The sequence below is a fragment of the Rattus norvegicus genome, chromosome 14 (genome assembly GCF_021556685.1).
Source record: "Rattus norvegicus strain SHRSP/BbbUtx chromosome 14, alternate assembly SHRSP_T2T, whole genome shotgun sequence".
Taxonomy (NCBI): domain Eukaryota; kingdom Metazoa; phylum Chordata; class Mammalia; order Rodentia; family Muridae; genus Rattus; species Rattus norvegicus.
Window position 1 is genome coordinate 7,714,306 of NC_141547.1, and position 26,140 is coordinate 7,740,445.

The following is a 26,140-nucleotide window of genomic DNA, read 5'->3' on the forward strand; positions in this document are numbered from 1 at the left end:
CGTCTTCCTTCCTCCTCCTCTTTTCTCACATGGTCTCTGCCTGAGTCCCCAGTTGGACCTCCAGCCCTGCCTACCTCTCCTCCCAGCTACAGGCTGTGGGACCTTTACTCCTGAATCAGGGATAATTTGGGGGCACGGTTTACACAACAAAAACTGGTATTCACGAGGATCCGTTCATCTTGGAGCGAACGGTTCTGGGGTACAATATTTAGTCTTTGAATACATAGCAGCACCAGGCCAACCCATTACTTACCTTTGGGGTCAAGGTTTGGAAAGAATCATTTCAGAGATGGAACTTCTTTATACTGTTTAAAATCCTGTGGTGTGAAAAGTCAGAGTAAGGCCGTGTGCACACACGACCCTCCTGTGCCATTCTCCCCCGCGCACCAGCTTGTGCTGGTTTCATCTTTCTGCCATAGCTTACAGTGTGACTATGGTGGGACCGGTGTCGATGTAGGCGGTATCTTTCTGAGTCTGATGTGTGTGCTGTTTTAATGTGCAGGCGTCCCCTGAGAGATCCACAAGAACGCAGCAGAAGGAGTTCCAGACGCACATCTTGGACAGTGTGATGGACCATTTGCTCGCGGCTGATGTGTTGTTGGGTAATTCTAACTTGTAAAGTGCTCGTGTTACCACTTTCCCCTCTCCGCACTCCAGCTTCTCCTTCCTTCTGTCTTTGTAGTCTGGCCCACTGTATAACCTTAGTGTTTGAGGTGGTCCACTCACGTCTTCACATGCAGCACTGTCAGCCTCACTGCAAGGCGCCATGCCTCGTGCACACGCGCTTCTTCATAGTACGGCTGACAGACGTGGAATTTTCCACCACTGTAAGCCCTCTTATTCAGGAGCTGCAGACGTGTGTAGGATGTGTGTCTGTAGGGTAGCTGAAGCTCCATTATGGGTGTGCACGCTTGTCTGCAGGATGTGTTTCTGAAAGTCAAAACACACTGGACTGTATTCTCTTAAAAGCGTCTGTATTGAATTGCAATAGGAAAGTAACACTGGAGACATTTACAATAGAGACATCATTTATTTATCAGACAACACGAAATTTCTAAGAGAAGCAAGTGTATCAGTTTGAAGCTAGGTGTAGTACGGCCACCTGTCATTCAGGCATGACGCCAGAAGCTACATGAGGAGGATTACAGGTTCAAGGAAAGCCTTGCTACCTCATGAGACCCTCCTCAAAAAGCAAAAGTATAAAAAGTCTTAGCAATTTACTTTGTATACTACTCTTGAGTGATCACTTGAATTGTAGAACCTCTGTGCTGGTAAATTAATATTTTTTTTGTAATTTGCAGAAGTAATCTTCAGTCAGTATGTAACACTGTTCTCAAAACTAGACATCAAGTTACACATTTGTGCCTGTTCTTCTCTGCTGAGCTCATCTGTGCCACAGAAGGACACAGAGTGAGAGGCTTAGCAGGGGGTAACAAACGATCTTGTGTGTGGCACCTCCAGATGGTGCAGTGTGGGCGAGGAGGAGGGCTGGCCCCAGGCAGTGTGCTGACAGCAACCCACTGGAGACACTGGGGTCACCTGGTTAGGAGAGACTGCACGCGGGTCACAGCTGCCTGTGGCACTTGGCTGAAGCCCCTTGGTTTCTCCTGAATCTTAGGTCATTTCATTGCTGTGGGAAGTGCCTCGCCACGAATCGTTTTCTTTGGAGGACTTTTTATTTCCATTCACTATGCGCAGTCAGTCCATCTTTAATCGGGTGGAGATGCAGTGCTGGCAGTTCTAGCCTCTCACAGACTGGCTTTCGGTGCTAAGAATCCCTGCAGGGACTTCCAGCCCTCAAGCTTTAAACTTGGGGAAATACTCTTCTTGGTGTTTATCCTGATTTCCGACTGTACAATCTTAAAATAGTCCCTAAAAGCACACTCTCATGGTTCATGAGAATGGTGTACCCACCCAGCCTGTGTCCTTGGGGTCTTGTGCCTCTAGATAACAATTTTCTTTTTTCCTGCTGGGTTTTAGGGGAAGACGCATCTCTGCCTATTACCAGTGGAGGAAGCTACCAGGTATTGGTGAACAACGTGTTTTATTTCACGCAGCGCGTGGTGGACAAGCTTTGGCAAGGCATGTTCAACAAAGAATCTAAGCTCCTTATAGATTTTATAATTCAGCTCATTGCCCAGGTAATCCATCGTCACTGTTAACTGTGGGGTGCATGCTTTTCTTTGGATAATCTTTTTTCCTGTTGTGTCAAAGTTCCTGGAAGTAGATGTAACTAATTAGATAGTGACCGTTAACATTAGATATACCCAAGCTTTGTAAAAAGTGAATTAAAAAGTTCACGCTTTGACTCTTCCTCCTTCCCCTGGGGCCAGTGCTCTCGCTCTCCGTAGGAAGGTGCCTGCTGTTTTCAAACCGTGGTTGTTCTCCTGCTAAGCACTACATGCCTTAGTTAAGGCAGCTCGATAGATTTCAGGATATCATTGTATGACGACCATGGGCATCGCGTCCACACTGAGGGAACGTTCTCCCGTCAGCTGAGCCGCCATGCCACTGTCATGCACAGTCCTTGGAGGATGCATTTACTCCTGTGGATGCCTGGCCAAGGCACATGAGACTAATCTCACTTTGTCATGATGTAGAAAAGTGGGAAACTTTTCCCCTGTATATTATGGTTTCTGGTTTTGCGAGTTTATGGTGTGTGTGTGTGTGTGTGTGTGTGTGTGTATGTAAATATGTGTGTGTGTGTGTGTGTGTGTCATTTCTTGTGTTTTGTTTTCTTTTTTTCAGTTGTTCTTTTCACTGTTTTCTAAAAAGAAAGAAAAAAGATAGAAAAGAAAGGTGGGCATGTAGTTCAGTGGGTGGGGAGAATCAAAGTAGTTGGGAGGGAAAACCTGATGTCAGAATCTATAGCCAGAAATAAATTTTTCAATTAAAAAAAATGGCAAGTTTCCTTTTACAATTACATGAATCACATATGGTGATTATGACCAAACTTAAAGATGTAAAAAGTAAATGAAAAGGAAAAAAAATCATCTCTGTGCCATACTTCAACACTTGCCTGGAGCTGTGTTCTGCTGGTGTGGTAGGGTGGATCATTCCCTCTGAAGACATGCATTTGCAGTTAAGCTGAAGAGAGCAGCTCTCAAGTGGGCAGTGAAGCCAGAGCACAGCATAGCCCCCACCGATGTTCTCGTGTCCTCTCTGGTCAGCATAGAGACCAGTCATCCTAACTAGGGTAGTGCGGTAGAGGCCCCCTCCCAGGGGCATCTGCGTGCCCTGTAACAGGAGCGTGGACTCTCCTCACTCACAGGGGCAGTTTGTACAGGACTATCTTCACTCGTAAATTGCATTTATGTGTCTCATGGGTTGGGAAACTGTAATAGCAAGGGCTCACTCAGTATTTTTCTGCCAAGCGCTCTGAGGACTTAGCATGGCACCAGTTGTGTAGAAGCTGATGTGAGTGTGCTTGTGAATGACGGCGGGGTTTGCATTTTTTATCCTGTTACTGAAAAGATCTCTTTCATTTCTTCAGTCCAAGAGGCGATCGCAGGGCTTGTCGCTGGATGCAGTGTATCACTGCCTCAATCGGACCATCCTGTACCAGTTCTCCCGTGCGCACAAAACCGTCCCACAGCAAGTAGCGCTCCTGGATTCACTCCGGGTCCTTACTGTGAACCGGAACTTAATCCTGGGACCCGGAAACCACGACCAAGAATTCATTAGCTGTCTTGCTCACTGCCTGATTAATCTACATGCTGGAAGGTAAGTCAGGTTCCGTTTGCTCTGTTGTCTTTGATTCCTTCTATCTTTTGTAATAACGATTGCGGGGGCTGGAGAGATGGCTCAGAGATTAAGAGCAGCGACTGCTCTTCCAGAGGTCCTGAGTTCAAATCCCAGCAACCACATGGTGGCTCACAACCATGGGATGTGATCCGTGCACATGTAATGGGATCCGATGCTGTTTTCTGGTGTGTCTGAAGACAGCGATAGTGTACTCATATACATGAAATAAATAAATTAAAAGAAAGAAAAGAAAAGAAAAAAATAACAATTGCCTTGCTTTTAATCATTTTTTTTTACCGCTTTTATGAAAACCATACAGGGCAAGTGTTGCATTTTAGCACAAACAATGAGGATTTTTTTCTTTTCATTTAGTTTTACATCTTTGAATTTTTCCTAATCACCACATATCATTCATGTAATTGTAAAATGATACATTTTATTGGAAAAAATTGTTTTATACAGTAATTCTAATCATGGTTTCCCCATGAGGTTCTCCCCACTGACCCAACAATACACCCTTTTTCTTTCTCTCTCTTTAGAAAACAAACAGGCTAACAAAACGAAACAAAAATAAAAGCAAATAAGCAAGAATAAAAAGAAAACAGAAAAACTGCAAGAAACTCACAGGCCCACGTATGCACACACAAAACACTTAAAAGCACACAACCAGAAACCCAGACGTGCAGGCTAAAGCCAGTAAGAAATAAGCAAATAAATGGATAGATAAACACCAAAGAAATGTGAGACAAAATGCCTACAAGATGCCATTGGGTCCCCACTGTGTTAGCCGTTACTGCTGTAGGAGGAGGAGCTTGGCGCTTTAGCAGCTGTTCCGTGCCTCACTGCTACTGAAGCAAAGAGTGGGCTGCAGACTGGAGAGGCCGCAGCATGCAAGCCATGGTCTCAGGGAAGAGACCTTTTTGCAATTTTAAGATAAATGTTAATGCTATGCCACAGCGCCTTTAATGTTAACATGGCAGTCCGGATCCCTAGAAACGTCCTGAACCACTGCAGCTCTGTGCATCTGTGAGGTCATCCCTTAAAAGTGGCACCTCTGTGGCAAATTAGGAGTCCCGTTTTTGCGTCTGAGGAATGTCTGTCTGGCGGTAGTGGAAAGATGTGACGGGGCCAGTGCTTACCCGTGTCCGCAGAGTAATTCGTAGTAAGTACAGCTTCCGGCTATACCGTCCCTCAGATATCTGGTTTGACTGTTTCAGCAGTGTGGAAGGCTTTGGGCTGGAAGCCGAGGCACGCATGACCACGTGGCACATCATGATTCCCTCGGACATCGAGCCAGACGGTGGCTACAGCCAAGACATCAGTGAAGGTAATCTTCCTGTTCAGTTCAAGTTCTTAGATATAACAACGCTGGCTTCAAAAACTACTAACCCAGCCAACCTGTACACATGCAGCCTACACGCAGACCGTCTTCGAGCGCCAACATGAGCAAAACGCTGAGCCCGATGACACTAACCTTGAACCTTCTTAGGAAACGTGGTGGCGTTTGTGCCACAGATGCTGACCAGCATTGTCTAGAACTGCTGGTGTTGTGTTGGCACATCCCCGCCAGAGACAGATGTCTTCTGAGACGGGCTGTCATTGGTACCACGTGATCACTTCGCTTATGTGTTTATTTTTGAGTCATGGTTCCACTACATACCTAGGCGGGCCTCGAACTCACTATGTGAGTTCTACAGACCAGCATCGGCAGTCTCACTGGGAGCTCCTGACACTGTAGATTGTGGAGCAGCTTGACTGTTGTTCACAAGCCCTTCTAGGGACTCTAAGGCTTGCTAAGGATGGATGGGCAAGCCGCTGTGAGTGGGGGTACAAACAGATGCAGCTACGTGGGAGTGGGGAGGGTCCTCAAAACAAAAACAGAAGAAGCCAGCTGTGGTGGGACAGAAGTCAGGAGGCAGAAGCAGGCAGGTGTCTGCCAGTTCAAGGCCAACAACCAAGACTATAAGGAAGTCCTGTCTCAAAAGAAAACGAGCTACTGTGTGACCTACCTTACTCTCCTGAATGTACACCCAAAGGTCTCTGCTTACCATAGAGATAGCTGACATCCATGCTTACGTCTGTGCTGGGCCACTACTCACAAGAGCCAGGAAGTAGAAGCAGCCTAGAAAAGGAATTACGCACACAGACACAGTGGGATTTTGTTTTAACCATAAAGGCACAAAATGAAATCTGGCCATTGGTAGGAAAAAATAAGACGGTTGTGGAAACCATTATTAAGTGAAATACACCAGACTCAGAAAGAGATGCTATGTGGTTACATCATACGTGGGATCTAGATTTGAATGTGTGTACATGTAAGAGAGATGGGGGGCCGTGTCGTGAGAAGTAAAGGGGTCACCATGAGAGAATGGGGAAGGTCCTGAGAGTAAGGTGAGAGAAGAGTGTGGTGATGCAGGAGACAAGGAAGCAGAGATGGGGGGGGGGGGTACCAGCATGAGAGAGTGGGGGAGGGCATAGAACAGGACTAACTGAAGTGTGTGTGTGTGTGTGTGTTCCATAATGAAAACACCTAAGGACACTTGTAGCCTATCTGAAAATTTAAATATAAAGAAAATAAAGTAAAAAGTCGTTTTTAAGGGCCTGAGGAGACAGCCCACTGTACCTGTGTAGTGCATGCAGGGACTTTGATTCAGTTGGGGGTAAAGGACAGTTGGAGACATCAGTTCTTACCTGGAAGTTGGTAGATAAATACTTGATTTTTATTTTATAAATAAACAATACAGCACCTTCTTGTGGATGTAAAGTTTGTTTTCTCTTTTTTAAAATATTTCCCACAGTCAAACCTGGCTTTTCTACATTAAGTACCTCTTGTCATTGCACTGAGTGTGACCTAACTGTAAAATTGTGTTTTACCATTAAATACAGTGAGTGGTTCCGTTTCCTAGACGCAAAGCATCTGTCTGCATCCTCTCCCTTCTTCCCGCGTTCTAGGGCGGCAGCTTCTCATTAAAGCTGTCAACAGGGTTTGGACTGAGCTGATCCACAGTAAGAAACAAGTCCTGGAGGAAGTCTTCAAGGTCAGCCTGCCCGTGAACGACAGGGGCCACGTGGACATAGCCGTGGCACGGCCACTCATCGAGGAGGCTGGTCTCAAGGGCTGGCAGAATCATCTGGGTAAGGAGGGCCCCGGCTCCCACTGCTGCTGCCCCTGCTCGCCCCACAGACTGCTCCCGCTTGGGGCGGCTCAGTGCTGCGTTGGCCACCCATGTGAGGGTTTAGACGCTAACACCTCGCAGATGGCCCAACCCAAGCCACATCCTCACAGCCTGTTATCGGTAACTGAGATTTTAGAAGACTGTAAAACGTGGTTTTCTTATTAAAACTGCCTTTCTAGCTATTTTTATCATATTAGGTACAAGCATTCATCAGCTTTGGCTGTGGTGATATTAAAGTGCTAAGCTGTGGTATCCTGCCGTGGATCCTCAGTGGTTTACAGTGTACAACATTTGCACAGCATAGCCTTCTCAAAATGTAAAACACTTTGTGTTCCAAGATATTCTCAACAGCAAAAGTTTGGGGATAACAGATTGTGAGTCGGTCGCAGAGAGACACGCGATAATTCCAATTCTCACATTAGTGGAGGAATGTTGTCCTCACAGCCAAATACTAACCCAGCCACCACATAACCGGCAAGAACCCATCCTTAAACAGGATCAGCAATAACAAGTCTGTGATAACTGAGAGACGTGTCCCTCTGAGATAGCGTCCTGTAGCAGTTCTTCATCTGGGTGACTCATGCCCAGATCTGCTCACGGGCGCAGGAAAGGAGCGGGGCCACAGGGCTCTACGTTGCTGTGTGTCCTATGTCTGCAAGCCTGAGGAGGTTTGTTTGCATGGGCTCAATGGCGGACTGCGAATCACAAGTGTAAAGTAGGACAGCGGTCACCAGAACTGTGAGAGAAGCTGCGTGTGTGGCCTGATTCACAGTCTAATTTCTTGTTGCCTTGCGGTCAGATTTTCTGACTGCACTTGGCCTCTGAGAGCTGCAGCTACGGGAAGGGGATGGCGGGTACTGGGGAGAGGGCTGCGATCTGTAATGTGAAACAGTAAAAGACTAATAAGTACATGATAATCCGTGCAGTTACTTAATCTTAAACTTACAGCCCACGAAAAGAAGTGCATAAGTCGAGGAGAAGCCTTGGTGCCTACCACGCAGTCCAAACTGTCCCGGGTGAGCAGCGGCTTTGGCCTGTCCAAGCTAACGGGATCAAGAAGGAACCGAAAGGAAAGCGGCCTCCACAAACACAGCCCTTCTCCCCAGGTACAAGGCTCCCTGCATGACCCATGTGGTTAGTGGTTAGATCTCCGGGGTCGCTGTGTTTTATATGATCTTGCCAACATACGCAAGCAGAAGTCTTGAAGTGGAACTTTTCTCCATTCTGCTTTAGAAGAGAGAGGACTGACAGACTCCAGGGTGTCTTCCTTTTGCAAAATGCACGTGGCACTCACAGTATATATCTGTCTCATAACTGCACCCAAATGGCAGTCGGAGACTGACAAGACTATTAAAATGTTTTCATTTCACGTGTTTTCCAACTGTGAATAATGCCTTTATTGATAATTACAGGAATCATAAGGCAGTAACAGAGGAATGTTTACCCTCATAGTCTAGTTGTAAATACTTGTGATTGATTTAAACGTCATCTCCCTCCTCCATCATCCTCACACTTGACCACCCTTCTGCCAGGGCAGTGCGGAAAGGTCTGAAAGAGTCAGCGTGGACCCGGCATAGGTTGTGCCACGCTGAGCTTCTGAGAAGGGAACTTAGAGGTGGGGTCCAGTCTATAAGACGAGGATTAGGGGATGCCCTGAGAATCCATTCCTGTGGAAAGAACACAGAACTGTTCCCTGGGAAGCCCCCCTGTAGAGTGCCTCACCCGACTTGGCTGAGGAAGAACATGGGCCACACTGATCTCTCAGCCTCAGTCGGTCTGCACTGAGCTGAAGCCACCAAGCCTTTGCACCGCAGTTCAGCCTTGCATTGGCTCTGGGGACTGTGGCACCTCAGGCCAGAACGCTGATGCTGGGGCAGGCAGGAACCTGCAGAGAGAGCTGTGACTGCCACGCCACCCCAGTCGCATAACTCATCAGTAAGCCTGTTTGCTTTTGTTCCCTATGGCAGCACGTTGGCCAGATTTCAGCTCACGGTTCAGTGTTAATTTCAGGCACTGTTAATTTGTAGTAAGTAAATAAATCAGGAAACTTGAAGGCCTTTCTCTCTGGTTTGTTAGGAGATTTCCCAGTGGATGTTCACACACATCGCTGTCGTGCGGGACCTGGTGGATACGCAGTACAAGGAGTATCAGGAGGTGAGTGTCCAGGACAGTGGCACTGATGTCGGGTGTCCTCGGCCGTGATGTTTGCTAGCGCTTTCCAGTGTCACATTCCTGGGCCCCAGCAAACTCTGCTTCTCGTAAAACCACTAGCTTTCTTTCCTTAAACTATAAGTAAAACATGATTTATAGTAGTTGCTGAAATGGCTTGGATCGAACTCGCTTCCCCGTTATAACTCGATTTCAAGTCAGCTGAGCTTTTTTATTGAGAAACCAACCTGGCCTCTCTCCCTCCAGCGCCAGCAGAATGCTCTGAAGTATGTGACTGAGGAGTGGTGTCAGATCGAGTGTGAGCTGTTGCGGGAGCGAGGGTTGTGGGGCCCCCCCATCGGCTCCCACCTAGACAAATGGATGTTAGAGATGACGGAGGGGCCCTGCAGAATGAGGAAGAAAATGGTGCGCAATGACATGTTCTACAACCACTATCCTTACGTGCCGGAAACGGAGCAGGAAGCCAGCGTGGGGGTGAGTACACACCAGTCTCATGACGTTCTTCCCAGTCCCTCACTTATTTTTCTTCTTAACCGGTTGGTTACCTGTTCAGGTGAACGATGACTGGAGGACTGCGTCTGTAACTAGTGACATTGCCATGAGTGGTGTAGAAATGGACTCTGGAGCCTCGCTGTTCCAGTTTTAGACGCCATGCTGCCACACTGCGTGTTACAGAGCCCCCTTAGTTTTCCACACTTCCATGTTTAATGTTGGGAAGCAGGTTCTACGTCAGAGGCTTAGGAAGATGACGTCAGTTGAGGATGTAGAGTCTTAGAGTAGTATCTGCCTCGGAGTTAAGCACCCAGCACCTCTTGTCTTCCTGTGTCAGAGTCCTGGCTCCATTCATCTTGTACTCTGTGGTTTCAGCCCGTTTTCTAGTGTTGCCAGGGATGCAGGCCTTAGCGTTCGCCTGGTGTCCGTCAAATGCTGCCTAGGATGCAGACCTCAGCGTTCGCCTGGGTGTCTGTCTACGGAAGACAGAAAGTGCAGCTCATATGTGGGTGAACAGTCTTCAGACTGTAACAGGAAGGACATGGTGTCATTTTTAATACCCAGGTGTATTTGGAGACTCACCAATTGAAACAGGAGATACAGAGAAGGAAATTCCAGTTTCCCGTAGCGTGGTGTCTAAAGCACCCCGGCTCAGAAGCAGAGGGAGAGTGGTGGTCAGTCAGGTAGTGGGATGTGGCCAGGCTGTAGTTGGACACTGACCACTCATGGCGGAGCAACCAGAGCTCATGGTCGTGTAGTATGTTTCACCGTTGGTGGGAGTTCATGTGCTCCTAACAAAATGATAAAACTTGAAAGAATATGTTAGCTTTATTTAACCATTGCAAATTTTACAAATTGTATGTGTAAGATCACTTTTTACCTCCTAAATATATTTGGACATAATTTGTCAATTTATAATATTTTTAAAGAAAATACAGATCTTAGACTATTAATTAGTTGTCAAGATTATTAAAAGCAGCTCCTTAAAGGCTGTTATCTCAAAGCTGTCAGCTCCATCAGGAACTAGTGTATCTGTACCTTCAAACACAGACCCTGTGAAGCTTTTCCAGCACCTGCTTTTGTGAGGCAGAGCAGTGATCTTTAGCTTTCGGTTCTTCCCTCCACTTCAATTACTCATGCATGAAGCCTGTTACCCAGCAGCACCCCGTGTGTCTGCAAAGCGTCACTCAGATGCTCGCCAGAGCAAGCTCTGTGAGGCTTCACTTATGTACGTCTCACGGGAGCCCTCTCAAGTCCAGGCAGAGTACCTCTGTTCTACACACAAGAACCGGGGTAAAATATGAAATCCTTCTGGGTTAGAGCTGTTAGATAGTGGGGTGCGATGAGAGCATAGGCCAGCAGCCCCTAGTGGTCAGATCATAGGACGGCTTCCATTCCAGTGTGGTAGTGCAGACTCTAGTCAGGCCTCCTGGCACTCAGGAGTTCAAGGCTATGCTGGGTTACGTAGCTGCCCTGAGTTATTCTACACAGGAATCGTTTCCTAGGCTTCCCCTCCATGGCCGAATGCCTCGTGGTTAAATGCTGAGCTGCTGGGCCACCAGTGCTCTGTTCTCCTCCTGTTACAGTCTGGTTTGTCATTGCTTCCTAGTCGGCCATCATTCAGGAGGACTTTTTTAATTCTGAAGTTTTTATACTACATATAGGGAGATATATATATACTAATTTGGGAGGATGGCTATGACAGAAGTCATTTTATGTGTGTAAAGAACAAAGTATGAGTGAGTGTGTGTATATATATTTTTTATTTTTATATATATTACATGTATACATGTATATTACATATATAAATATATTATATATACATAATTACATATATCTTCGTAATGAATATATGTGTGTGTATGTATGTATATATATACATACACACACACACACACACATATATCTTGATAGTGAAGTCCATTATTTTATATGGTAACTTAAAAATACATTTTTAAAATATCCACTATAAAGGACGGAAGTCAGTTTCCTGGATCCTGAAGTTGACGTAGCGTAGGTGAACCTTTCCTCTGAGAGGAGGAGGAGTGTGGAATGCAGACATGAGAGGACAGGCTAGGGGTTTTAAGAGAGCCACAGGAGGCGTGCCCTGTTGGAATTTAAGCTCCATGTACTCAGTGGAAGTCCACTTCTGCCCTCAGCCATGTCAGACCTTTAGAATCAGAGGTCACCTGACTCTTCTCTCAACTCCCTAAACTCATTGCCACCCAGCTGGTAAGACACAGCCAGACGCTTGCCTGAAGGCTGGCAGCAGGGCGGCTTGGCTGGAGCGGGGCCGACGCGTCGGTCTTGTGCCTCATTTACTGAGAGTGGTCATCATTTCTAAGTGATTTTCATTATTCCGTTGCATGAGCTGAAGGATCCAGCCATGATTAAAAAGCTAATTCTGTTTTAGATCTTTCTGTTAGAAACTAAATCAGTGCAGTAAAGCATGCAGCAAACATCAGAACTGGTGCTCTTGTGTTTACCTCACCCTATCCTGTTGGGTTTCGTTTTATCAATTTCAATATTAAAAAATGTTAGGAGCACTTCTGTTTATTATTAATTTGGGTTCAGTATTTTTGTAACTTTTTGTTGGGGGTGAATTGTATATTCGTTGAAACCACAAATCTTAAGGAGTAAGCCCAGAGCCTTACACTGTACCCCTGAGCTGCACACCTCACCTTCTTTCTCAGTGCTGAAGTTAAGGAGCGGATGCTTTGCCTTTTAAGTGGTTTTACTTACCTCTGGGTATGGGAGCTCAGTCCTCCGGTGTTTAGGGAGCAGAGGCCGAGGATTGGCCTTGATCGGGGGCTAGTATAGGCAACATAGGGATTTCCCAGCCAGGAATGAATAATGAGACCCTGACTCAAAAACAAAAACTTTTTTCAGGGATTGAACCCAGAAAACTTTTACTTACATTGTGCTCTAGTCAGTGAGATTTGGCGGATGACATGTGCACCTGACCCTCCTAAGACAGCACACCATACATGTGCATCTCACACCATACATGTGCACCTGACCCTCCTGAGACAGCACACCATACATGTGCACCTCACACCATACATGTGCACCTGACCCTCCTGAGACAGCACACCATACATGTGCACCTCACACCATACATGTGCACCTGACCCTCCTGAGACAGCACACCATACATGTGCACTTCACACCATACATGTGCACCTGACCCTCCTGAGACAGCACACCATACATGTGCACCTCACACCATACATGTGCACTGGACCCTCCTGAGACAGCACACCATACATGTGCACCTGACCCTCCTCAGAGAACACCATACATATGTGCACCTGACCCTCCTCAGAGAACACATACATGTACACCTGACCCTCCTCAGAGAACACCATACATGTGCACCTGACCCTCCTCAGAGAACACCATACATGTGCACCTGACCCTCCTCAGAGAACACCATACATGTGCACCTGACCCTCCTCAGAGAACACCACTTCGGTAGCACCCACACCTTTCCAGTGAGGACTTCACAGGGGTTCCCCGGTCTGGGACACTTGCTTATTTTCTTTTAAAGCTCAAGATTCACTGAAACTCAGAGAACTGAGTATTTAAAAGTGTCACTCCCCGGGGTCTGCTCTGTCTAGGGAAGGAAACACGGTAGGAAGTGTTCACTGCAGGACAAGGTCACGAAGTCACCCTCAGATAGGAGTCCTGGAGAGGAAGTGCTGTACCAGCACTCAGGTTTGCCCTCTGTCAGTCAGACGATTGTCTGCCCGTACCACCCACCTCCCCTGTCGGCCCCTCCCCGTGCTGTCTGTAGGTGTTAGAGGGACTGACTGTTCAGGGGCTTCCATGGCTGCACGGGCATCAACCAATCTGCCCCGCCCATTTTCACATGTCAAGGGTTATTGTAGATAACAGCCTAACCCTCGTGAGTTGGGGGCACGAAGGGGAAGAACTGTGGGGACAGTGTCGAGCTGAGATTCCGCTGCTAGCCTTTGTGTTTTGGTTTTTCGCTTGAAAGCTCCTGTAAAGTCATCCACAGTGGCAGTGCTGACGCTCTGTCTGGTGATGGTTAAGTCTGTCTATGGGACACTGAAACCTTCGGCGTGTTTAATTTTACTTAAAATGCTGGTCCTCGGTCGTGGAAGGAATGGCCACACAGCGTGCCTGGGGCTTGTGTAGAGCAGAGTAGATTTTGTTAATTCCTTTTGAGTTGAGTATGTCTTCTGTAATGCTTATGGTCCTCAGGGAAATTTTGGTTTTGTGATCTGTGTGTGTATTTTTCCCCCTTATGTGTCTATTCTTAATAAATACCCTGTTTTCAGTCTGAGATCCCAAGTAAACAACCCGAGCCTCCCGATGATGTCACTGCTCAGAAGGTAAAACACCAACTGCCACAGACTGCAGACCACCCACAGCCTTGATCTTAGTGCACGGTAGACGGTAGACAGACTAACTTCCAGACTCACTCTCTCTCGCTCGCTCTGGGAGCCCCCTGGGCTGGAAAACCCGGTGTTCTTCACGCTGAGACATCTCCCCTTCCTCCGCTGGTCCCAGGGTCTACGCTGCCCACTAACAGGCTGGGCTCGCACCTCTCACCACGTGCTGCTTCACGCGTAACTAACCAGTTACGGCCATGTTAGTAATGGGCAGCCTGCAAACCTCAACCTTTTAAAACGTGATGCAATTATTTTAAATGCGGAGAGCGTAAGACTCTTAAACTGCTTTCCAGTCAGAAGAGATCAATCTGGAAATGAAGTGTGTGATCACTGTTTGGAGTTTAATTGGCATTCATTCTCCATTGTTTTTCTTTCTCAGAAAGATCCAGGACTTTCAGTGTAGTTAGAGAAACGCATCACTGTATACCTGTTAATCCATTATCCTGCCCATCACTAACCATGCCATCACCTTTAAAATGTCAGCACTTTGTGCAGGTGATGCTCCGGCTACTGCCCAGCCTCCTTGCAGGCTCCTAAATCATTCTCTCTGTTTTATAAGCAATTTTGAGTTGAATATGATCATTTCACTTCATACAGAGCAACTATAAAGGTAATAAGTCTGTTGCTTCCTTTCGTTTCAAGCACACACTGCACTGTCTGTGTTCGTGTGCCCATGAGATGGCATTCCCAGACATTGGTGTAATGTCTCTATCTCCTTGGTTTGCTTCCGGGTGTCGGTTCCCCAGGCCCACACCGACAGAGAAGGCCGTTGTGGCCTCGACTGCGTCTCTTTCCTGGGAATCTGCCCAGTGTTTGTTCCATCCTGAGCATCCCACCCACACAGGCACCTGTTTCCAGTTTAGTTCGAAGTCAGTTTTAAGAATGTGAAAGCAAAATAGTATTTCCAGGGCTGGAGAAATGGCTCAGCGGTTAAGAGCGCTGACTGCTCTCCCAGAGGTCCTGAGTTCAATTCCCAGCAACCACATGGTGGCTCACAACCATCTGTAATGGGACCTGATGCCCTCTTCTGGTGTGTCTGAAGACAGCTACAGTGCACTCACATATATAAAATAAATAAATCCTTAAAGAAAAATAGTATTTCCAAAGGACACATGTTCTCATTTGTCACAGAGGAGAAATGAGACATTGTCTGAAGAGGAAGCCCAAGCCATGCTTCAGACCCCTCAGCTTGTGGAATCTTTGATCCAAAGCCTGAGTCTAATCCTGGTCTTAGCAGTCTGTGTTTAAATACAGTTTTAGGAATTTTCAGCCATGACTTTCTCCCTATATACAGTTTTAAAAAGGAAAGCAAGTTTAGCTCAATTAGAAAACTCATTTTAGAGTAAAGATCAATCTGTGAAAGGAATGTTCTGCTGTGTCCAGACTGTTGAATCTTTTTTTTATATCCCTAGATATTTATTTTTTTTCATCCAATGCCTGGTTCTTTCTATGCCCTTTCGTATATGTTACCAGGAGGTACCAGCTCACTGCGCAGGCCAGCCAGAGAGTGCCATCTGGTGTTGTTACCTTCTGTTCCGTCAGGGTACAGAGGTGCCCGGTGTTGGAACTCCAGAGTCCTGTAAGACCCAGGACCACGGAGCATACCGCACAGTTCTAACTCTCTTCCTGAACACCCCCAAAGCAAACACTTGAGGTTGTCCCAAGAGAACCCGTGTCCTTCAGGCTCCTCAGACTGGACAGTGCTGTTGTAGCCCACTGCCCCTCATGGCTGGCACACTCCTCTGCAGCCTCAGAAGGTAGAGAAGGGAGCCGGAGCAGACCGGGACTTCACCAGTTCAGGAACGTTACTTGGTTAAACATTTCTCTTTGGGAAGAACAGAACTGCTAATACCGTTCACTACATGTTCTTTATTAAACCGGAGGTTCTTTAATGGAGCAGCGTAATCTGAAAGCCTGTGTATTAGTGTATATTGTATTGTACTTGTTGGAATTCTTTTCTTGTAATTTCCTAGAAACCTGCTCGGTACCGAAGGGCCATAAGCTATGACAGTAAAGAGTATTACCTCCGCCTGGCCTCTGGTAACCCCACCATTGTGCAGGATGCTATTGTAGAGAGTTCTGAAGGAGAAGCCACCCAGCAAGAACCAGAGCACGGGGAAGACACCATTGCCAAGGTCAAAGGTCAGCCTCTTCTTTGATTTTGATTTGAAATCGTTCTGGATAAATCCTTCCACATGATAGCATATAAAAATAGAAGCATTTACAAACAGGAGGGCCAAGTATAAACATATCTGTGCACCTGACCATCACAACTTACAGATCAATTTATGAATGAGAAAAAGCTGTCTCTATTCTCTCTAAATGTATGTGTGTGTCAGTCTCATGGTCATTGGCTCATTAGTGTGTGTACGTGTGTGTGTGTGTGTGTGTGAGTGTGTATGTGTGAGTGTATGTATGTGTGTGTGAGTGTATGTATGTGTGTGAGTGTGTGTGTGTGAGTGTATGTATGTGTGTGAGTGTGTGTGTATGTGAGTGTATGTATGTGTGTGAGTGTATGTGTGTGAGTATATGTATGTGTGAGTGTATGTGTGTGTGCGTGTGTGTGAGTGTATTATGTGTGTGAGTATGTGTGTGTATGTGAGTGTATGTATGTGTGAGTGTATGTGTGTGTGAGTGTGTATGTGTGAGTGTATGTATGTGTGAGTGTGTGTGTGAGTGTGTGTGTGAGTGTATGTATGTGTGTGAGTGTGTGAGAGTGTATGTATGTGTGTGTGTGCGTGTGTGTGTATGTATGAGTGTATGTATGTGTGTGAGTGTGTGTGTGAGTGTATGTATGTGTGTGAGTGTGTGTGAGAGTGTATGTATGTGTGTGAGTGTGTATGTGTGAGTGTATGTATGTGTGTGAGTGTGTGTGTGAGTGTATGTATGTGTGTGAGTGTGTGTGTGAGTGTATGTATGTGTGTGAGTGTGTGTGAGAGTGTATGTATGTGTGTGTGTGTGTGTGTGTGTGTGCGCGCGCGCGCGCGCGTGCGTGTGTTTGGCAGAGCACTCAGTGAAACCTGATTCTCAGCAAGTAAATAAATAATTCCAAAGTTAAAACATTCGGAACATCATCAATATGTAATATTAAAAAGGAGCAGTCTTTCTGAAACTGAAGAAGTGATCTCACATTTAGGCTCCTGGACTTCAGTGTGGGGTGGGCTTCACTGCAGCCACCTGCTGGCCGCCTCTCGGGCTCCACACCGCTCTCGCCCCTTCCTGGAAGCCTGGGAGCTCAGCATAACAAGCCCTGTCCCACAGCATCCGCCTCTAAGTCTGGCTCCTGCCCGGGTGGAGCTTTGCTCTCCTCCCTTGTGTGCGTGCACTGTGTTCTCTCTCACTGCTTCCTGACCCTTTTAGATGTGTCCATCTTGTCAAAGGCAGAGACCATTTCTTTTGTGGCGTTTGCCTGTTGTGTGGGTTTCCTGTGGAAGCCCAAGGTCATCACCTTGTCCTGTGCCGTCACTCACCGGCCTGCAGTTCACTGATTCGCCAGGCTGAGTGCCCAGCAGTCCTGAGAATGCTCCTGTCTCAGCCACACCGGTGCTGGGATTGCACTCAGCTTACAGCTAGTTTACCTCCTGAACCCTCTCTCCAGACCCAGATCCTCTCCGCCCCTTACTCTGACGGCGTGTTCTAGCACAATAGAAGACCTAATCTGTGTTGAATGTATAAATTAATCCTCTGCTTTGACTTTCTTGAAGGGTCTGAGTGACTACAAACTCAAAATGTTTTCAGTTTCGGAAACTAAGTCCCAAAATGTAAATTAAGAACTTTCAATTAAAAGTTTTTAAATTAAAAGCCAGGATATTAAAATTTAGTATTAAAATTGTCAGTAAATTAAAATCCTGTTTCAGGGCTGGAGAGATGGCTGATTGATTGGGTAAGGGTTTTGCTGCTCTTCCAGAGGACCCAGGTTTGATTCCTGGAACCCACATAGTGGCTCACACCGTCTATAACTCCACTTGTAGGGGATCCAACGCTCTCTTCTGCTCCTGTGGGCATCGGGCACACATGTACAGACAGGCATGCAGACAGAACACTTGAGATTAATTAAAAATGAGTGAAATCTAAGCTTCACATCCAGTTGAGTGAATAAAGAGAACGCTGTCTAATAGTACTGCCCTCTGCTTCCGTTAAAACACGCATGTTCTCTCGCAACCACCTCGGCTGAACATTTCAGAACAGACCTGACATTCCCTGAGAATCAGTCATTCCAGGTGAGCAGAGACTGAAGACCTCCCCTGGCACCACAGCGGAGTCCAGAGCTTTAGCATGTGGGCCTTTAGAGGCCACCCACACCATAGCCAACTCAGACCCAACTGTCCCCACACGGCCCCCGCTGCTCTCTGTATTCTAGGCCTGGTGAAGCCACCCCTGAAGCGCTCTCGGTCTGCGCCTGATGGAGGAGACGAGGAGACCCAGGAGCAGCTCCAAGACCAGATCGCCGAGAGTGGCTCCATAGAGGAGGAGGAGAAAACAGACAATGCCACCTTGCTGCGCCTGCTGGAGGAGGGAGAGAAGGTACGGCTTCTGAGGAGGGAGTGCGCTTAGCTTTCCAAGACAAGGTGGAAGAGGGAGAGAGGGAGGAGTGAGCTTAGCATCCCAAGACAAGGTACAAGAGAGCCCGCTAAGCAAGGGCTTTGTCCTGTTTGCACTCAACAGTGCAAAGTTTCATCAGAAATGGGGTTCACACTGACCTGTGATTCACTCTCCTCTGACTGTTGTTAGACCACACCTCTCTTTAGGGGTATGGGGACAAGCCATCCAGCTGTCTCAGCCAGGTGCTTTTTTCCTCGACATCGCTGTAAACTCTAGCTGATCAGGCTCTCACCTCCAGCTCACATTTATTACTCAGTCACTCAACCACCCACCCACTCACTCACTCACCCACTCACTCACTCACCCACTCACTCACTCACTCACCCACTCACTCACCCACCCACTCACTCACCCACTCACACACTCACTCACTCACCCACTCACTCACCCACTCACTCACCCACTCACTCACTCTCACTCACTCACCCACTCACTCGCTCGCTCACCCACTCACTCACTCACTCACCCACTCACCCACCCACTCACTCACCCACTCACTCACTCTCACTCACCCACTCACCCACTCACTCACTCACCCACTCACTCACTCACCCACTCACCCACTCACTCACCCACTCACTCACCCACTCACTCACTCACCCACTCACTCACTCACCCACTCACCCACCCACTCACTCACTCACCCACTCACTCACCCACTCACTCTCACTCACCCACTCACTCACCCACTCACTCACCCACTCACCCACCCACTCACCCACCCACTCACTCACTCACTCACACACCCACTCACTCACTCACTCACACACCCACTCACTCACCCACTCACTCACTCACTCACACACCCACTCACTCACTCACTCACACACCCACTCACTCACCCACTCACTCACTCACTCACACACCCACTCACTCACCCACTCACCCACCCACTCACCCACTCACTCACCCACTCACTCACTCACCCACTCTCTCACCCACTCACTCACCCACTCACTCACTCACCCACTCTCTCACCCACTCTCTCACCCACTCACTCACTCACACACCCACTCACTCACTCACCCACTCACTCACCCACTCACTCACCCACTCTCTCACCCACTCACTCACCCACTCACTCACCCACTCACACACCCACTCACTCACCCACTCACTCACTCACCCACCCACTCACCCACCCACTCTCTCACCCACTCACTCACCCACTCACTCACTCACCCACTCACTCACCCACTCACTCACTCACTCACACACCCACTCACTCACCCACTCACTCACCCACCCACCCACTCACTCACAGGAAGCTGTCTATCACACCCCCCTCATCTGCCCACCTCCAAGCCTGAGCGCCTCGAGTGGCTTCCACGCTGGCACTCAGGCACCCACCATGGTTTTAGCTCCAAACGTTGCTCACACTGTTTCTTCTGACAGCTCCCCTTCATGGCCATGCACTGGTGACCTCTGAGCTAGTGAACCCTGAGTTGTTAGTCTTAAGGTCTGTAGCCCCATTAGGGCTGTCTCCCTGGCCTGCTTAGCCTGCTCAGACGCCCTCCCTCAGTTTTGGTGGCCTGCTCAGTAGGTATCATGGATCGTTGGCCTGTCGTGATTGATTGTTCCCGAGTCTCCTTTCCCTCGATGCTGTGCTTGTGATCATGTGATCGAGTGCTGACTGTCACTCATGGTCCTGTCTTACACAACCCAGTCCTCTAACAGACAGGAAACCCTTGGCGTAGTAGTTAGCTACAGGAGGAATGGTAGCTAAGTTGGTTACTGTGTCACGAATTTGAGTTCACCCATCTTAAGAGGCGTTCCTCACTTTTGCCTGTAGTATTAGCCCTTGAGATCTGTCCTACCTCAGAAGTTGTAATAAGAAGCTGGTGTACAATTAAAACAGTGCTGATGTTTTAGTTCAGAGATGTGCGCTGAATAATTTTGAATGACATTATAAAATGAAAGAACATGTAACTATGAAAGTTCATCCATCCAGAAGACAGCTTGAGAGGGGCTCTGTGGCCCCGGAATGGTCGGCATCCCCAGCTGACACTGCTCACACACTGTGTTGCTAGCATCCGAATGCTTAGAAGGCCTGTGTGCCTATGATGTCAGTCTGTCTGCTCCCCCCCTCCCCCCGTTACGTTATAGCTGTTACTTTAAAGTGAAGCCCAGGGAAGAGCTTGGTGGTAGAACAGCGTCCGACCTGCATGGAGCCCTATTTCATCCCTAGCACCATAGGGAAAAAATTAAACCTATCTGTGCCTTGGGATGCAGCTCCTCTGATAGAGTGCTTGCCTGGTACACAGGAAGCCCTGGGTTTGAATCCCAGCCCTGATTAAATGCGGTCAGTGGTACAAGGCTGTCGTCCTAGCATTCTGATGGGGCGGGGCGGGGGAGGGGGTGGTTGAGGCCAGCCTGGCATACATGAAACCATGTTTCAAAAAGTTAAAATAAAATACATTGTAATGTGTGGATCTCCCTGCAAACAGCCTGCTCTTTCACTGAAATGATTCAGGTGTCCTGTGGAATTGACTTAATACCTGCATATTCGAGAAAATGTATTTGTGTTTTTACCTTGAAATTTTACTGACAAGCAGTTGGATACATCTTTAGGATACAATGTGGTATTCCTAATTATGCGTAAAAATATTCAGTCACGCCCATCGACACACCGATAGTTTATTAAAGGTTGTCACTGAAACACACCCCCGACTCCACATAAAACTTCTGGCTCTTTGGGAAACATTTTCCCGTTCTACTCCTGTCCCCTAAGCTCCAGTTGCCAGCTTGATATTCTCCGTTCCCTTCTCAAACCTTTGATCTCATGAGCCCGTTCTCTCCTGGGGTCACTTACGTTTGAAACGCTACAGCAACTAGACTCAAGTGACGTCTCTTGATATTTGTTTGGCTCTGATTTAGTCGCTGATTTTTTTCCCCTTTGACCTGTGTTAAAATGAGTTAACAAGAAGGAATGTTTACTAAGAATGAGCCTTTTGAAAAGAAAACAATACCACATTGAGAGATTCAGTAACCTGCCCTGTGAGGAAACAAGCGTCTGCTTGGCTGGGCTGGCAGAGGAGTCAGGGGCTGGGGGGGGGGGGGTGAAGGACACATTCCATCCTGTGGCTCCCAGGGGGTTCTTGCACAAAGGACAATGACCTCCGGAAGAGAAGACAGCCAACGAGTCTTATGCGGTTATAAGCTTTATCTCAGGTGAGCCTTACAAGCCCACGGTGTATGTTGGCTACAAAGCAGATGCTCCAGGACACCAAGGCCTCCGACCACATCTGAGAGGCTGTAGCCACAGAGCCTGGGCCTTCTCTGGGGCTCACATCCCTGCAGAACATCTGCAGTGCGGCACGCTGCCCATTCCAACCTTTCTATATGTGTGCTTCAAACCTCCGTTCCACCAGGCTGTGCTCGCCACGAGAGCCCCAGCTCACTTGTTTCTCATTTGCAGACACTAGCCCAGGTGTGCTTGGCATAGCAGATGGGGGCCGGGGTAGGGTACAGGCCTCAGTGGATGATGAGAGTGAGTGCTTGTCTCCTGTTACTTACCAAAAACATCTACAGGCACAACATGAACTCAGGTCTAATATGCCTAGCTTCCAGGTTTACTCTAACAGTAACGAAAGGGAGAAGTCACCCAAACCTCTTTGAAGTTACAGGAAGAAATATTTATGACTCTCTTCATAGATTCAGCACATGTACCGCTGTGCTCGAGTCCAGGGCCTGGACACCAGTGAGGGGCTGCTTCTCTTTGGTAAAGAGCATTTCTATGTGATCGATGGCTTTACCATGACTGCCACCAGGGAAATAAGAGACATCGAAACCTTACCTCCAAAGTAAGTAAATGACGTGAGGAGACACCAGGTAAAGCTGCCTCTAGATGACAGCAAATGTATTTGCAGTGTTTCTTAATCCCAAAGCCATGTCCTAAGACATGTCACCTCCCAGTCTGCGTGTGCCTTGGGACAATACTGCCATACCCTAAGTCACCTCCCAGTCCATGTGTGCCTGGGGGCAGTACAGTTTCCACCACCAAGAAGGTGCTTGTTCTTCAAATGGAAATTGTTTTTATGTCTCTTTATCACTAGCATTATATGCCAAATTATAGTCCTCATTAACCTACTGTTTAGTTAGGTTCTCTCTTGCTGTGATAAACAACAGCTTAGGGAGGAAAGGGTTAATTTGCCTTCTCTTCTCCCTGCCAGAATCCCTCATCCAGGGAAGTCAGGGCAGCATTAGAGGAGCACTGTTGATTGGCTCCTCACTGGGCTAGCTTTCTTATACAACCTACAGCCACCTGCCTAGGGGATGCCACTGCCCACAGTGAGCTGGCCCCTCTGACATCAATCATTAATCAAGAAAATAACCCACAGATATGCCCAAGGGCTGATCCTACAGATATGTTTTTACAATTGACTCTAGCTGTGGCAAGTTAATAAAACAACGTAGCAGCGTACCCATCCACTTAAATGTTCCTTCTGAGTTTGTAAGATCACTTTTAAAATCGTTGTTACAGAGGCTACACAATCATGAGAGCCTGAGTTCAGATCCCAGTACCCACCCCACCGCACCCCACACCACACCACCCTCCCAAAAAAAAAACAAATAAAAAAACAGACAGACAAAAACACAAAGCTGGTGTTTTGGGGTTTTACTACTGTGAAGAGACGCCATGACCCAAGCAATGCTTATAAAGGCAAACTTTTAATTGGGGTTGACTTACAGTTCAGAGGTTCAGTCCATCATCATCATGGCAGGAAACATGGCGGCGTCCAGGCAGACACGGTGCTGGAGAAGGAGCTGAGAGTTCTGACCCAAAGCAATCAGGAGCCTGTCTCGTCCAGGCAGCTAGGAGAAGGGTCTCAAGCCAGACCTCCTAACAGTCCCACTCCTTGGGCCAAGCATATTCAAAGCATCATATAAGGTCACACAGCCACCCGTTACCCCAGGGCCGTGGAACTGAGACACAGAAGTTGCTAGGGCTCGTGGCCGCTCGCCACGTTCCAGGTTCAGTTGTTCCTTGTTGCAAAGGAACGAGGCAGAGAGTTGACAGATCAGGACATACCTGGTGCCCTCCACTTTCGTCTGTTCCAGCACACACATGTGCATACACAGACACACCTCTGCACACCTAGACATGTGCATACAGCTATGACAAGAACAGATGTCGTGCTCGAGTATTAGAAGTGTGGTGACCAGAGCCCACATGTGCTGACTGGCTGACTTCTTTCCCCTCTCCTGTGCCTCGCAGTCCTGAGGTAATGGTGGGTTAACGGATCAACTCTGATCAGAAGACACTCATGGGCTGAGTCTCCTCCTTTAGCCTTAGTGAACACCTAGCTCTGGTGCTCATGAGACATGGTCTCTGGTTCACTCCTAGGGCCACTGCAAATGTCCCTTTCTTCACCAGCCAAGGCCACATAACGACCATGAGACCTTCTTCCGTATAGAAAAACTTTTTAATCGTCTTTTGTGATTCTTAAAAAATAAAACTGTGTTTTGTTAATATAAAGATAGATTCATATCTAAATATTGTAGGTCATTTCCTCCTATTCTGATTTGGAAAGAAATAAACTGTATTTAGGGACCCCCAAGTATGTGCTTGGCTTAGACCCTGTGCCAACCGAGAGGTGGAAAGGCTGGGCCTAAGAAGAGACAGCACTCGATGGTAATCCTCAGAGGGCTTCCCCAGTCTCCAGCTGGTCCTAAGAAGAGACAGCATTCAATGGTAATCCTCAGAGACAGCACTCGATGGTAATCCTCAGAGACAGCACTCGATGGTAATCCTCAGAGGGCTTCCCCAGTCTCCAGCTGATAGATTACATCACACTCTAAACTGGAAACTATGATATATCGTCTGCCGCGTGTCTTCTGTTGACGTGGCCTCCCTGTGTTGACCTCGCGTTGATCCGTGCCATGGTTTTGTGTGCTTCCCTTTCCCCTTGTCTCCTCACAGCATGCATGAACCGATTATCCCCCGAGGCGCCAGGCAAGGCCCCAGCCAACTCAAGAGAACGTGCAGTATCTTCGCGTACGAAGACATCAAGGAGGTTCATAAGAGGAGGTATCTGCTGCAGGTGAGTGGACAGCACACCCTGGAGGCCTCACCTTTTGTCTGTTCCCAAAATATCACTTTTAGATGGACCAGTGTTGTGAACACTGCAGCGTCCACATTGCTGTCTGGAGCCTGCGATCCCAGGACGCACAGCACCGTAGAGTGCTTCTGTGTTTTCTGACTCATGGTCTGAACTCTGCGGCTCCCTTCCGCACACAGCCCTTGCTCTCTGATTCAAGTGCACGTTTGTCTTTTCTTATAAAAATTTACATCTTCATCGCTTCAGGGGCCTACTTTTTAATTACTGTTTATCATTCCATTTTTAAAGATTTCTTTAATTTTGAGTGTAATAAGAAAAAAATGTTTTGACTGTATGCCTAAATATAGAGAGAACTCAAGAAACTCAACACTGTAGAAATTCAGTGAAAAAGTTAGCGTGTTTCTTACAATCTGTTTCACCGTTTCTTTCTCTAACCATTTCAGCCTATCGCTGTTGAAGTTTTCTCTGGAGATGGACGGAATTACCTCCTGGCTTTTCAAAAGGGAATTCGGAATAAAGTCTACCAAAGGTCTTGTTCACGGGACTTCCTTACACGTTGTTTTGGGAAGAGAGGGGGAGGGGGACCACTGAAGCCTGTTCAGCTAGTTGCTTAAAATCCAGACCAGTGAGGGGAGGTCTTTGCAGACATATTCCTTTCATTTCCCAGCCTCTTAAACTATGATTCCTCTCACTAGCTTTTAGGACGATGCCAGCTCCTTTATTAAACAGCTTTCTCCCTTCTGGTAACTTAGAGTGAGAACAACCAAAGGCCATTCCATCACAAAGTCTAAGAGAATAAAATGTCACCTTACAAAGGTAAACAAATAAAATAAAAAAGAGAATAATGCTTTGGTAGACTCGAGATGGCTCAGTGTTAAAGACCTTTGGTACCAAAGTCCAGTGACCGCTCAATCTCCAGGACCTACGGAGTGTAGGAGAGAAGCTATTCCACATGGTTTCCCTCTAGACTCCACACAGGTGCCATCACACACGCGCCCACATGTGTAGGACACATGCACAACAATAATAAATGAAAATTAGATGTCCCACCTTTACCTTGCTGTGGGGCTCCAGAGCTGAGCGCCCGGAGAAACAGTGTCCACTGGAGAGCACTCGGTGCCTAGAGGGAAAGTTTAGCTCCTTCACTTGAAAACATTTCCTCAGTGGTGAGATCTAACAGAGGACATACTCCTGGTGTCTCTGTTCACGTGTGAGTCAGGAGACGGAGGCCTCGGTGCGGGAGGGATGCTGGAGCTCCTGGCAGTCCTAGTCCCTCAGTTCTGTGTCTAGGTTACAGCCACCAGGACTAGCTAATACCACACAGTGCTGCCTGTCACCGTAGAGCAGCGCCATCTGTTCCCCTTTTTCACGGTGGGGACCTGACAGATGAACCTTGGGGACCTGCAGATAGTACTGAGTCCCAGAAACACTTCTCTGGAGCCTGTATGTGCATCCAGGACAAGACTTAACTTGTAAA

At 47.5% G+C, this 26,140-nt stretch overlaps 1 protein-coding gene across 15 annotated transcripts in view; it reads left to right on the top strand.

Annotated features, from left to right (window-relative positions):
* Wdfy3 (WD repeat and FYVE domain containing 3) overlaps positions 1-26,140 on the top strand; it is a 230,675-nt gene that overhangs the window by 175,334 nt on the left and 29,201 nt on the right. For 6 of the 15 annotated variants that reach the window (XM_087582838.1, XM_087582841.1, XM_087582846.1 and 3 more), the window contains 14 exons: positions 503-602; positions 1,981-2,141; positions 3,494-3,723; positions 4,962-5,071; positions 6,697-6,879; positions 7,869-8,026; positions 8,997-9,074; positions 9,336-9,563; positions 13,886-13,939; positions 15,973-16,141; positions 18,360-18,523; positions 22,256-22,404; positions 24,525-24,645; positions 25,107-25,192. In XM_087582838.1, coding sequence (XP_087438964.1) covers positions 503-602; positions 1,981-2,141; positions 3,494-3,723; positions 4,962-5,071; positions 6,697-6,879; positions 7,869-8,026; positions 8,997-9,074; positions 9,336-9,563; positions 13,886-13,939; positions 15,973-16,141; positions 18,360-18,523; positions 22,256-22,404; positions 24,525-24,645; positions 25,107-25,192 — 1,991 coding nt within the window. 15 annotated transcript variants of the gene reach the window in all.